The sequence below is a fragment of the Stenella coeruleoalba genome (genome assembly GCF_951394435.1).
Source record: "Stenella coeruleoalba genome assembly, chromosome: 13".
NCBI classification, from domain to species: domain Eukaryota; kingdom Metazoa; phylum Chordata; class Mammalia; order Artiodactyla; family Delphinidae; genus Stenella; species Stenella coeruleoalba.
In genome coordinates, this window is record NC_137159.1 from 82,026,462 (window position 1) to 82,041,737 (window position 15,276).

General features: G+C 33.9%; 1 protein-coding gene across 1 annotated transcript in view; it reads left to right on the top strand.

The window, feature by feature from the left end:
* Positions 1-15,276, top strand: part of ROCK2 (Rho associated coiled-coil containing protein kinase 2) — a 133,681-nt gene that overhangs the window by 61,290 nt on the left and 57,115 nt on the right. Inside the window, exon 4 of the mRNA XM_079940985.1 lies at positions 8,888-9,025. Within this exon, the coding sequence (XP_079797111.1) occupies positions 8,888-9,025 (138 nt within the window). The remainder of the gene's footprint in view (positions 1-8,887; positions 9,026-15,276) is intronic.

A 15,276-nucleotide genomic window follows, 5' to 3' on the forward strand; every position in this document is an offset into this window, starting at 1 on the left:
AACTTAGGCAGAGGACTCCAGAGTCCATTCTCTTTGCTCTATGGCCATAACCAGTTTTCTGTGCCAGTATAGACTTTGTATGTAATTTTATTGGCTACATGGTGTTTCACTATCATCTTAATCAACCTCTTACAAGTATTTAGTTCTCCTTTCTTGAAACACCATTTTTTCTACATTACTGGCTGTTCCTTCTCAGTTTCCTTAGTGGTTCATTTTCCTCCTGACTTGTAAGTATTGTAGTTCCCAAAGGCTAGGCTCTTATTTTTTTTGATCTGCATTTTCTCCCAAGGCAAGTTCATGCATTCCTCTAACTTTAAATACAATCCATGTGATGTCAAGGCTCAAATTTATAGCTACTGCTCAGAACTTTCTACTTTGCTCACCAAACTCATATTCATGGTAGCTTATTTGACAGCTCCATTAAGATGTATCACAGACATCTAAAATATGTGAAATTAGAATGCTTGATTCCCTCTCTAACTTTGCTCTTCCTTCCATCTGTTCCTTCTCTTATTTTCCCATCTTAATAAATAAATGACTCTAGCATCAACCCAGTTGATGCTCAAGCCAAAAAATTGGGAGTCATTATTGATTTCTCTTCCCCTCATTTCTTATATTTAATTTTTCAGTAAGTCCTGCTCATAATATTTCTCTAGTCTCTCCACTTTTGGGGGGGTATTCACTGCCATCGCCTTTCTCCAAGATACCCTTTCATTCCCAGTCAGGTATGAGGGCCTACTTTGTGTCCTGCTTTGTTTTCTACTTCTGCTAACAGTTTCACCATTGTACTATTGATTTTGGATCGGGAAGTGCTGATGGAGAAAATACCAAGACTGGATTTATTAAATCTTCTGCAGATTCATGCTCTCCAAGCTCAGCTGAACCCACATTACTATTTGGCAGACTTTTTTCCCCATACTTCATAGCCTTGTATTTTCACATACCACTCCTACCCCAATAAGGGTATAATAGAATCAACTATGGGGCTTTTCTAACATACCTGCTTTGTTTCATTTTGTTTTCTTTATTTCCCCACTTCTCTATAATGAGATACATGAAGGTGGGAAGTATAGATCTATCTAATACAAACTGCTGCCAAATTGACCCTTCGAAAATATATTCATTGTATCTCTCCTTTGCATTTCATGGCTCCCTTGCCTACTAAATGAAGCATTGAAGTCTTTGTCCTGGCCTTCTAGGCCCTCTTATTTAAGATATCACCAATTAATCTTTTTAACCCTTATTTTCCATCATGCTCTCCTTTCTGAGCAGGCTACTTATTTCAGCGCATGCTCTCGTTTACTTGTCTGTTCCTCCAAAAATGTTGTTTCACTCACTCTCAGTGCTTATTTTAAAAGAGAAGTTTCCTGATTCCTTTTGCTTTCCTTCCTACCCTTTGAGTGTGCCCTCTCTCATCTGCATCTTTTAATTATGATTGCTTTATTTAATTTCCCATATTATGCCTTGTGCTGTAGTTTATATGTATACTTCTTTGAATCTTTTTATATTGTAAATTTTTTGAGGGCAGGAACTGTGTCTTTTCAGTACTTTTGGCATTCCCATGAGGAGTTCATAGCTGTGTGTCTGAAAATAGTTCACCTGTATCTGGGAAGATGATCTTCTTTAGTCAAGTACACAGTTTAGTAGGAATATCTGTAGAGCAGCAGGGAGAAAGGGGGGAACCCTCACCATGGAGCCATTTGTTAATTCAGTCTTGAACATTGGTAAAGGACGTGTTTGTGCAGCTAGATCATATAAGTGATTGGATTTTTCTTGTCCTTTTATATCCTGTACAGCACAGAACCTGAAATGTAGAAAGTTTTCATTGATGTGACTTGACTGTGATTATTCCTGATCCCTGGGCTCAGGTGCTCCCTGGGGATCCAGAATGCTAAGGGGATACAGATTCTCAGTGATAGAACTCAAGGCTGATATGAGATGAAGATCTTGTTTTTTGGTGTTTTTGTGTTTTTTTAAAATCTCCTACTGGCTTGCTCTTAATTTAAATGGTTTTAAACTAAGGTTTTAAAGTGGAACCAACCAGAAGGAAAGAGTGTATGGGAAATGATTCTCTAATACTTGGCATGTGAACTCAGATTTTTTAGTCCTTTTTGGAATAAAACAGGCTCCTCGCTGGTTACAAGGTTATTTCTGATTTGTGTAAATTATCTCCCTTCCTCCATGTTTTTGTAATTCCTGTATTCCCCCATTCAGTCTTAGCTGCCACAACCAGACCTGGCAGAAAGCAGGACACGCTTTTCTTGTGTCTTTAGTGGAAACCTCAGCAGCACACAATAACTGTTCCAGATCTGTCAAATAGATGCATTGGTTCTTTTTGTAAAAATAATCTATTGTAATTTTTGATATTAAAAATAAATTTTAAAGCCTCAAATGGGGCATTTTGGTTAGAATGATTTTCAAAAGTTTTTGTCCACAGTGCGCTAGGAGATCTAGGTCCATTTTAGGACTTTTTCAAACATGTCTCTAGCTACACTTAGGAATGTTTCATGTACTTAAAAAAAATTTGTTTTAAAGAAGTACATATTAGCTATAAAAAGCACAAATAAGCAAATCTAAAAAAATAAAAATCCCTCAGAATTCCATCAGCTGAGATAAAACTGTTAACTGTTTTGACCCTTATTATCTTTTTTTTCCCCACATACGTATAGTCAATTAGCTGGTACTTTTGCATTCATCCACTTTTAAAATTAGAAACTAGGAATATAGCATTCTTTTCTCTAACAAATAGAGACATTGGAAGAGAAGCAATATTTTTGTCCTTTAGGTAATCATGGACTAGTGACATTGGGGAGACACATGTAAAGTTTCATAACAGAATGAACTGAGTTCCATTTGTCTGTGGTGGAATTAGCTAACATTTTCATTGACTATATTCTGTGTGCTAAGTATTTATATTCATTATCTTGTTTTATCTTTTCAACAATTCTGTGAGATTCTTAAGTAGATGAATTCAGTGAAATTTAGAGAGATTAAGTGAATTGGCCACATAGTACATAAATAGTTAGGACTTTTGCCCAGGTTTGTTGACATCTACATCCATGCTTTTAAGCAGTACTCTCTGCATTGTTGTAATGAATTGCTACTATATCTATTTATCCATCCATATTGAATAAAGGAGAAAGAGCTAGAGAACAAAGGGGAGAGTACAGAGATGCTGAGGAAGATTATAATAGAATCATTCAGAAGGAGACATCCTCACAAGGAAGGTCAGTGGAAACCAGCTTTCCTAAAATAACAGTGCTTTACTGTAGTACTTTGTAATACTAGTACTAATGTATTTTAAGGTATGAGGCAGACGTTTGGCATGAATACAACTATTGCCTCTTACTGTTTGTTCTGTAGATAAAGTCAAAGACTACAAGCTGGTGGTTCCTGACTCTTGTGTTATGAGCCTGTGAAGTGTTCTATTACAGTAGTTTAAATGAAATTCAGGCCTCATTACCTAGAACATCTAACCAAAATTGTCTTTATTTATTAAAAGTTTTATAGATCTCATAGCTATAATTTTGCTGAATTTGTTAAATTGGATAATTCAGCATTGTGCCAACCACTAGGCAGCCTCACAAATGAAAGTTTGTATTGTATTCTGTTCTTAAAGGAGCTTATGAAGCAGACATGTACACAACTAATTTTGATATTAGATTATTGTAAGCATTTTGGACAGAAAGGGAAACAGTTTTGCATAAAGAATCACCAAGAATAAAGCACCAAGAACAGGCATTTTTCTCATGTTCAGAAAATCATCTTATGCCTGTGTTTTTGTTTATTTGAATGAACGGCTCTTTTCTCTAGGTTTGTTTTTGTTAATTCATATATAAAAGATTAAACGTAAATAAATGTTTAACTCTTTCCTACTAGCTGACAAATATCTTTTAGTTTCTGTTCATAGCTGTTCTTTATAGCAGAATTCTTAAAACTCTTGTCATGGTCTGAGTCAAGCATAAATAATATTATGGTATAAATTAATTGGCTTTTACTGTTATATGATTGCTTTTTCTAATGAAGTTAAGATAACACTGAAATCCGATTTATTCTTAGAATAAGTGAACATTTGAAGAATGGCATAAATACAGGAGAGAGTACCTTAGCTGTCTCTTTTTAGTAATGTTTTAAACTTTAAAAAAAACCCACAACATTTTATTAAAAGCATTGCTGGAGTGAGCATTTGCTTTGAGATAATTTGCTAAGTAAGAAGCTGGTCTATCTACTGTGGAAGGGATTTCTACTTTTAAGACTAGCGTTCTTCATACTCTAATCCCCCACCCTCCCACCCATGTTTTCATATTGCTTTCCCATATATTTATTTTCAGCATTCTATAAATGGCATAACACCATATAAATCAAAGGAATTGTTTTTCCAGTTTAGTAATTTAATATAGAAGATGGATATAATCTGTGACCCTCATCATAACTTATTTGGCCCTTGGCATATAGGATTCTTTTCATGTAAAGTTACAGTGTATCAAAACACTTTAAATTTCAAAATATTTTAAAATACTTTAAATTTCAAAGTATTTCAAAATAATAAGTGATATAAACCATTGATATAATAACCTTTCTAATTATAATTTGATTAGGCAGTTTTCATCCTGGGCTGTGTTTTCTTTCTATCCATATTGATGTTTTATTTATTTGTTATATAAAGTACTGAGAAGGGATGTTAAAATTTCCAGCTGAAATTAGTATTTGCCTGTTTCTTTCTTTAGTTCTGTCAATTTTTGCTTCATGAATTTTTTTTTTTTTTTTTGGTGGTACGCGGGCCTCTCACTGCTTTGGCCTCTCCCGTTGTGGAGCCTGGACGTGCAGGCTCAGTGGCCATGGCTCACGGGCCCAGCCGCTCTGTGGCATGTGGGATCTTCCTGGACTGGGGCACGAACCTGTGTCCCCTGCATTGGCAGGCAGACTCTCAACCACTGCGCCACCAGGGAAGCCCTGCTTCATGAATTTTTAAGCTTATTTATTAGATACAAACATATTTAGAATTTTTAATGCCTTTCTGATGAATTATTACTCCTTTTATCTGAATTCTCCTTTTTTTCTCTTTGCCTTGAAGTCTACTTTGTTATTGATATTGCTCTGTCTACTTTCTTATCCTTGCTGTTTGCATGGTGTATCTTTTCCTATCTTTTTATTTTTAACCTGTTTGATCTTATATTTAAAATATATGAGGTTAGGTTTTGCTTTTTAATTCTCATAATCTCTGCCTGTGAATTGTGTGTTTAGTCCGTTTATATTTACACGTATTTCAGACTGTTTAAAATTGTCTTGTAGGCCCTTAAGTCTCTATTCATTTTCATTTATTCATTTTTCTCTTTATTCTCTAGATTGATTTGTGTTCAGGTTCACTGACTGTCCTTCTATCTCCATTCTCTGTTAAGTCCTTCCAAAGAATTTTCCATTTTAGTTATTTTTCAGTTATAGAACTTCCAATTGGTTCTTTTTTTAGTTTCCATTTCTCTGTTGGTATTTACTTCTGTTCACTCATTGATACTATTTTTTCCTTTTTTTCTTTAACATACTGTCTTTTAGGTCTTTGGACATATTTATAAGAAATATTTAAACTATTTGTTAGCTAAATCCAACATCTTTTGGGGATGTTTGCTATTGACTGCTTTTTTCTTGATGATGAGTCACATTTTCCTCTTTGCCTGTCAGGTAATTTTAAAATTATGTACAGATCCTTTTTGATATGTGATAGAGACTCTGAATTTTGTTATTTTTCTTTGACAAGTGTTGATTTTCATTTTAATAAGATGTCCAGTTACTTGCTGATAACCCTTAACTTTTGGAGCCTTAGTTTTTTACTTTGTAAATATAGATGTGTTTAAAGACCAGGTTGTTTCCCAAGTCCTTTTAAGGACTCCAAACTCTACTCCCCTTTTGATCTTTTAGGGTTTGGTATTACAAGGCTATGTTAGGTAGTGCTAGAGTAGGCCTTGCTTTAGAGCATGGTTCTTTCTCCCAAGATGTCTCACCTCAATGTGCAGGAAATCATCAAGGTTACTCCACTCTTTATTTGGCTGGAAATTGAATGTGCCTGCAATGCTGTTTAACATCTGGTGTCTCTGTTTTGTTATCAACCCCGTAGCAGTTGCTCTCTGGCATACCTTTGCTATTTCCTCTTTGGATAATCCCTACCTTTGTTGAGCTTACATTCTAATATGGGACTCAGACAATACAAGGAAACAGCATCAAAAAATTGCAAGTTATGGTATCTTCTCAGAAGAAAACCGAGTTCTGGGGTGGAGAACAATGAGTCTGTTTCCCCCATGTCTGCAGTAACTTCCTTCACTGTAGTCTTGAACCCCTCAAAATCGTCCATGAGGGTTGGAATCAACTTCTTCCAAACTCCTGTTAATGTTGATATTTTGACCTCTTCCCTTGAATCACGAATGTCCTTCTGGCATCTAGAGTGGTGAATGCTTTCCAGAAACTTTTTAGTTGCCTGTACCCAGATCCATCAGGGGAATTGCTGTCTATGGCAGCTATAGCCTTACAAAATGTATTTCTTAAATAATAAGACTTGAGAGTTGAAATGACTCTTTGATCCATGGGCAGCAGAATGGATGTTGTATTAGCAAGCATGAAAACAACATTAATAGCATTGTACATCTCCATCAGAGCTCTTGGGTGACCAGGTACATTGTTAATGAGAAATAATAATTTGAAAGGAATCTTTTTTCTGAGCATAGGTCTCCCCAGTGGGCTTAAAATATTTAGTAAACTATGTTGGCAACAGATGTGCTGTCATCTAGACTTCATTGTTGCATTTATAAGGCATAGACAGTAGATTGGCATAATTCTTACAGGCCCTAGGATTTTCGGAATGGTAAAGGAGCATTGGCTTCAACTTAAAAGTCACCAGCTGCATTAGCTCCTAACATGAGAGTCAGCCTGTACTTTGAAGACAGATATTGACTTCTCCTTTCTAACTATGAAAGTCCTAGATGGCTTCTTTTTCCAGTATAAGGCTATTTCATGTACAGAGAGGATATGTTGTTTAGCGTAGCCACCTTTGTTAATTATCTCAGCTACATCTTTTGGATAACTTGCTGCATCTCCTACATTAGCGCTTGCTGCTTCACCTTGCTCTTTGACATTATGGGGAAAGTTCACGGGCAGCCAACTTCTGCTAGCTTCAGACTTCTCTTCTGCAGCTTCCTCACCTTTCTCGGCCTTCATAGAATTGAAGAGAGTTAGAGCCTTCCTCTGGATTAGGCTTTGGCTTATGGGAATGTTGTGGCTGGTGTGATCTTCTATTCAGACCTGAACTTTCTCCATATCAGCAATAAGGCTGTTTTGCATTCTTATCATTTGTGTGTTCACTGGGGTAGCACTTTTAATTTCCTTCAAGAACTTTTTCTTTGCATTCACAACTTGGCTAACTGGCGCAAGAGGCCTAGCTTTCAACCTCTCTTGGCTTTCATCATGCCTTTCTTACTAAGTCTAATCATTTCTAGCTTTTGCTTTAAAATGAGAGATGTGCGAGTCTTCCTTTCATCTGAACACCTACAGGCCATTGTAGGATCATGAATTGGCCTAATTTCGATATTGTTGTGTCTCAGAGAATAAGGAGGCCCAAGATCAGGGAAAGAGACAGGGGAACAGCAGGTCAATGGAGCAGTCAGAGCGCGTAAAACATTTATTGATTAAGTTTGCTGTCTTATATGAGCATGGTTTGGGGCACCCCAGAACAGTTACTGATCACAGATCACTGTAACAAATATAATAATGACAATGAAAAAGTCTGAAATATTGTGAGAATTACCAAAATGTGACACAGAGACATGAAGTAAGCAAATGCTATTGGAAAAATGGCACCAACAGACTTGCTCGACACAGTGTTGCCACAAACATTCAGTTTGTAAAAAATGTAATATCTACAAAGTACAATAAGTCAAAGTGCAATAAAACAAGGTATGCCTGTAAAAAATGTCAGACCAGGGTGGTATCAGTGGAGGTAGTTAGAAATGGTTGGATTCTGAAACTGTTTGAAGGTAAGACTGACGTGATTTGCTAATGAGTTTTTATGAGCTATATGAGAAAAAGAGGAGCCAGAGGTTTTTAGCCAGAGCAGTTAGAAGAATGAGGATGCCATTTACTAAAATAGAGAAGACTATAGGAGACATAAATTCAGGGGTGAAGATTTGGAGTTCAGTTTTGCTCATCCTACTAGATATCCAAGTATAAATGTTAGCAGTTATTATTTATTATTAATTATCCAGTAGGTGTTAACTTTTATCATTCATTAAATATTTATTGGCTCTGTGGTAGAGTTTGCTATGTTATATTCTAGGATTTAAATGATGGTCAAAAATGGACACTGTCCTTGCCTTTATGGAATTAGCAGTCTAATGAAGAAGATAAGAATTGATCAAATAACCATATTATTGGTAGTTTTTCCCTTAAAAAAAATAAACTTTTAAGTAGGATATCTAGGAAGAAATAAGGATGACTTAACAAATAACCCTTGATATCTAAATTTATTAGGTTCTTATGGTCAAATCGTGATGGATACATGTATATATCTTACAAGTTTCTCATTTAACAACATCTTATTCTTAAAATTGGTTAGCTTAATTAACATGAGGGAATGAAGCTTCATGAATTCAGTTTTATTTAGATGAAATGAGGTAGTTATATATTGAATCTAGCATTTAAAGGTATTGTATATTTCATGAAATATTTAGGCTGTGGGGAATTTTCTCCTCTCTTTCATTAAAAATGTTATGTTTTTACTTAGTTAGCTAAGGATCATTTTGTTTTGTAACTAAAGTCTTTAAGAACAGCATTATAGTATGATCTGTTGTTCACCATTTTCTCATAAAATTAAAGAATTAATTCTTGTGTTTTGAAAAATCAACAGGTTCGTCATAAGGCATCACAGAAAGTTTATGCTATGAAGCTTCTTAGTAAGTTTGAAATGATAAAAAGGTCAGATTCTGCTTTTTTCTGGGAGGAACGAGATATTATGGCCTTTGCCAACAGTCCCTGGGTGGTTCAGGTAAGCATACTAACTTTTATAAGTTTATTTCCCCTTTTCATAAGTGCTTATTATTTGTAAGAATTGATTTTGCATGCTGAAAGTCCTATATCTCATTCACGTAATGACAGTGCAGTTATTTTTTAATAAGATCTGATTCATTACACTTGTTTAATCTTCCAAAATAGTATGTTATATAGACATGTAATAATTGTTGTATAAAAGCAAGTATTACTTGCAACTTTCTCTTTTTTAATTCCTTTATAAAGAATTGGATTGATTACCAATATGCCATTGTTCCCCACCTACTCTTTCTCATGATTTACATAATAGGAACAATAATCAGCTTGTCTTGAAGAGGGGGAAAAATTCTACATTAAAATTTTTGAAAATTCTCATATTACCTATAATGTAACACATTATTGGGATTCCTAATTCAGCCTTTTATTTGACTGTGAAGTAAGGAATTTACTTGGTTACCCAGTAGTACAGGTCACAGAGGAAGGACAGGATAAATACTTTATTCTTTCCCTGTATTTACCAGTTTTCAAAGTAAGGGATTAGTTTACTTTTATCCTCAAAGGTGACCAATTTTGGGAGAAGTATCAGTTTAAACTCATGGACTTAAAACCTATTTGATGTGTTTCAGTCCTTTATCTTATTCATACTCAAATTGTGACACCTTTAGCAGTGATCATGTTCAGGTTGGCACGGAGTCCTTTTGACAGAGCCTTAGTTAGTCTTCGATAGCTAGCTTGCCGTCTTGATACATAACAGAGTGTTCCAGACCTGTCTTGTACATTTTCTGTCCTTCACATGGAGTTAACCTTGCTTGTAGGTCCATCTTTTGTACATGTGTGAATATTTCTTTAGAATAGATTCCTAGCATTGGAATTGTCAGGACATATGGTGTACACATTGGACATTTTGTTTGATATTGCCAAATTGCCTTGTAAAGAAAGTTTTTTTACAAGTTTATATTACACTCTAATTATCCAGTAGATGTTTTATTTCGCTAAATTTTTAGCAAATGCTGCATATTGTAATTGTTTTAAATTTTTATTTGTTGCATCCTTGAGAAATAAGATGTTATTGTGTTAAGTTGCATTTTTTTATTATGAGGTTCAGCATATTTCATATGCTTATTAGTAATTTGTATTCCTTCTCCACTGCTTATCCCATTTTCTAATGTGTTGTTTTGCTTTTTTAAAATTGGTTTGTTAGAATGTTAATACATTATGGATATTAATCCTTTGTTATATATGTTGGAAATATATTCTCTTGGACTACTACTTGTCTGTTGTTTACTGAGTTTTTAAATTTAGATGTAGTCAAATCTGTAGACTGCATATTTTAATTTTTGCTGGCAACACCATCCCCATCCCTAAGATGGGGAGTTTATAATCCCCAAGATTATAAAAATATTCTCTTACACTTTATTTAACTTTTTATATTTTTACTTTTTTAGGGGGGATGTTCTGTTTCTAAGTCACTAGGAATTTATTATTTTTATTATGAAGTAGGATTTCTTTTTCCCAAATGAGTAGCCAATTTCCCCAGTGCCATTTGTGGAAAAGCCCATGTTTTCCCCATGAAGTAAATGAAAGGTCCTGTATATCATTCATGTGTATTCATGTATACACATGAATTTCTCTTTTGGACTGTTTGCCATTACTTTGATTTGTTATTGGTTTATACACTAAAATCATTGTTTTAATTTCTGTAGTTTTTCATTTATTTTGGTATCTGGTAGGGCATGTCTTCTCTCATTATTCTCCTTTTATAATAGTTTTTTGGCAGTTCTTAAAATTTTTCTCTATAAAGTTAGAATCAGCCTTTCATTCTGTTAAAAAATACGGTTAAAATTTTGACTTGCATTGCTTTAATTGGTAGGCTTTTTTTGGGGGGGGGGTTGTTTTTATTATTTTGAACTATTAGGTCTTCCCATAACAATAATAGTATGTCTCTTTGTATAGAGATTGATCTTCAGTAAAGCCGTATTACTTTTTTCCCCAAAATAAGATCAGAAGAAACTTATGTATAAGAAAATAATTTTTAAAATATGTAGATATTCAGAAAAAAAATGTAGATATACAGAAAAAAAAAAAATTGGCTCAGTCTTTCAGTGTAGCATTGAATAGTAGAAATTTTTCATCCTTATCTTTTTTTTTAAAACTTCAGTGGGTAGAGCTCTGATAGTTAACTATTAAATCTGATGTTTGCTGAAGCTTTCTGGTTAAGACAGTAAAGGATTTGGCCTGCCCATCTGTTCTTAGCTTATCAAATATTTTTTATCAGGAGTAATGTTAAAGTATTTGAAATGTTTCCTTCAGCATCTTTTGAGATGGTTTTCTTGCTTAATCTGTTATTATAGTACACACAAAAAATAAATTTCAGGGTAGTGTAAAATCTAAAGTAAGTGCTATTTGCTGTAATATGATATTTTCAATAGAATACCAAATTTGACTTACTTACATTTTAAGTAATTATCCATCTATTTGCATAAGTGACATATGACCTTTAATTTAATTTAATTTATTTTTAACATAGGCTCTTCTGGTTGGTTTTCATATCATAGTGAGATCACCCTAACAGACACAGTTGAAAAGCACACCACTTTTTTCTGAGCTTTGGTACAGTTTATATAATAAAGTAGAAACTATTCATTCCATGAGGCTTGTTTGAACTTGCTTGCAGATCTTTCAAGGAAAAATGTCAGTGTATTTAATGATATATTTTTTAATTTTTAAAATTTATCATGATACATTTCAAACATATCCCAAAGAAGAAAGAAAGTATATTGAATCCCCATGTATTGTTCACTCAGCTTCAACAGCAGTCATGGCCAGTCTTGTTTCAGTCACACCAGAAATTGGCAAACTTTTTTTTGTAAAGAGCTAGATAGTAAATATTTTAGGCTTTGTGGCCCAAGAGGCAAAATCAAAGATATTATATAGATACTTACATAACAAGCAAACAAATTTGTACAAATTTTTTATTGATGAAATTCAAAATATAATAATACAATTGAAAAAATACAGGTCTGTTAGGGAGAAGAATGAAATTATTTTCTGAGGCAATAACAGTTTGCAAAATTGGGGTTCACAATTAGTGTTCCTATCAAAATCGATTGTAGATGTTCTATTAATACTGATGTATAAAAAGATTTTATATATTTGTCTTATCAGAAAATATGTTTTCACACAGCTAGTTGCTGCTAAATACTATTATCCACCAGCATATGATTTATTTTTTATCAGTAGACTTTATTTTTAAAGACAGTTTTAAAAATTTACAGAAAAATTGAGCAGATAGTAGAGAACTCCCATATACCCCCTGTACCGTTTCCCCTATTATTGACATCTTGCTTTAGTAAGGTACATTGTTACAATGAATGAACCCATATTGATATATTATTAGTAACTAAAGTCCATAATTTATTCAGATTTTTCCTAGTTTATGCCTAATGTGCTTTTTCTGTTCCAGGATCAACCAGGATAGCATGTTACATTTAGTTATCATATCTTCTTAGGCTCCTCTTGGCTGTGACAGTTTCTGACTTTCCTTGTTTTTGATGACCTTTATAGCTTTGAGAATACTTCTCAGTTTTATTGTAGGCTGTGTATGCTCTGTTACTGGAATTCGATGTTTTCCTCATTATTTAGACCAGGGTTATGGGTTTTTGAGAGAAAAACTACAGAAGTAAAGTGCCATTTTCATCACATCGTATCAAGGGTACATACTAACCTACCATTTGTGACTCTTGGTGTTGACCTTGAGTACGTGGTTTTGATTGAGCATATCTGTCACTTGGAAGGCGTTTATAGAATTCTGTTAAATTCTTCTCTTGATGTTTACCTTTTAGCACTGTCATTCCATGGCAGATTAATCAATTCCAATTGAAGGTTGGGTAGAAGCTTCTCAGTTGCAAAGCTCAAATGGATTTTTTAATGGATATTTCCTTTGCACTTACATTCATGTCCAAAAAATGCTGCTGGAACTGTGAGATTGTAGTCTGAGATCAGAAAGTATATCCACTGCAAATTTGTGTAGAAATAGAGATCTCATGTATTGTTTTGATTTTGATAGCATGGGAAAGTATATACAGTAGCTTGATGTTAGTTGTCATAAAAATGATTGTGTCATAGAATAAGTTTTGCATATAGCGCTGTTTTGCCTTGCCATTTTAGGTCATTTAGGTATTAAGAAACATTATCAAGTTGCAGCTAAAGCTAATTTCCAAAGCTGTTCAGTTCAGTCATAGTGGTTGAGGGTGATTTTGATCAGACAAATTTCAGTCTCATCTCTGAGCTCAAATAATTGCAGTAGAACCTTACCACTGCTAAGCCATTGAACTGCTGTGTAGCAGGGTTAGTCAGGATATTCGGCTTCTATTTCTGGCAAAAATTCACAGAACTGATGGTGATGGTTAAGTCAACAAGAGCAAATAACACCATCAATACTACTTATTTATTAACACATGAGATTCAAATATATTTTCCACACTGTACCTATTGATCAATATTATGAAAAATAACCATAGACTTTGAACAGCATACATTTTCACAAGCTTTGTAAATTTGTCCAACTAAGCCTTTTTCTGTTCCACATATATTTTTACCAGCATCTGTTGTAACACACCTTACCAGGTATTACTTCAGGTTGTACTGAATTAATGTTTGCTCAATTTCTTTTAAAGTATTTTTGTCTGTAGTTGATCTATGTGGACTGTTCATAGAGGCTAATCCTGTATTCAACTTCAAACTTGGCACCCCTCCAATAAACAGTAACTACTGAATAGTATTAATAATATCTGTTGACTCATCAAGAGTCAAGGAAAAACACTTGAAATCATTTGTTTTAAAATTGGTGATTAATATTGCTCCCAGTATTCTCAAATCTTTGAGCAACTGTTGTTGCTGAAAGATTTCGTCTTAAAGTTAATTTTCTCTAGACACATTTCTTCAGCTGATGCAAAACCAAACACAATTTAAGTATTCACCATTGGTAAATAGCTTTTCTTGCTTGTCTAACAAATAAGGCATCTGGAAACTTTCTTTGGTTTCAGTCTTACACACATTTAGCAAATTTTACCATACTTAATTTTAATTTTCTAATTTTGAAGAACTGTTGAAATACTTTTTAAAAATATTTATTTTATTGAAATATAGTTGATTTACAATGTTGTGTTTGTTTCTGCTGTACAGCAAAATGATTGAAATACTTTTTGTTCTCTGGCCCAATCTTTTTTCCCTGCCTTTCTTCTGAGAGATAGCTGCTATCCTAAAATTAATTTATGCCACTCCTGTGTTTAAATTTCTCCCTCCCTCCTTCCCAACTGGATCTTCTACCAACCTTTTAATTTTTCATATGATTGTTGACTGAGTCAGGTTTTTTAATTTCTTGAGTTCGTTTATATTTCTGTGACTCTGTCTTTTTCACTTTTCTGTTGAATGGCATATTTGTAAACTTTTTGGTCTTAATGTGTTTTTCGTTTTATTTACAAAATATACCTTTTAGGCTTTCTTTTTAGTTATTTCCTGCTTAAATTTTTTTTTCTAGCTACTGTTTTCTTTGGGTTTATATTGTTCTTTTCTAGTTTCTTTACCTTCCTGACTTTGTCAGTCCTTATTTTTCAATACAGATATCTCTGTTTGAATATTGGGTAATGAGAGGATAAGGAGAGATACCTATAAACTCATTTGAAGTTATGTTTCTCTTTGAATTCTGCTTATTTTTTTAAAAAATGGTTTTATTTGTAACATGCATAGAAAAGTACATAAAAAGCAGCAGAATGATTAATTACAAAGCAAACACCCATGTATTCACAACTCAGGTCAAAAATAAACATTGCCAGTATGTACTCTGTTAAGTCCCCTTGTGCTCTTTCCCAGTCGCTACCTCCATGTGTTCCCCCCAGAATAAACGTTCTTCTGGCTTTATTAGTAATTGTTTCATTGTTTTCTTTCCAGTATACCACCTAAACAAGCACTCAGAAACTATATTTTTCCTGTTTATTGAACTTTATATAAGTGAAACCATTGAATATCTCTTATCCAGGTTACTCCAGTTTATTGGTGAGATTTACTACCTTTTCATAGTTGAATATTCTCTTTTGTGAAATGCCTGTTTAAGTCTCTTGCTCATTTTCCCATTACGTTGTCTGTCAATTGATTGAATAAAAAAATTTGTAGGAATTGTTTTTATTTTGGATGTGAACCCTGACTAGCTTCTTAGACCTGTGGGTTTACAGATTTTACCAAGTTTGAGAA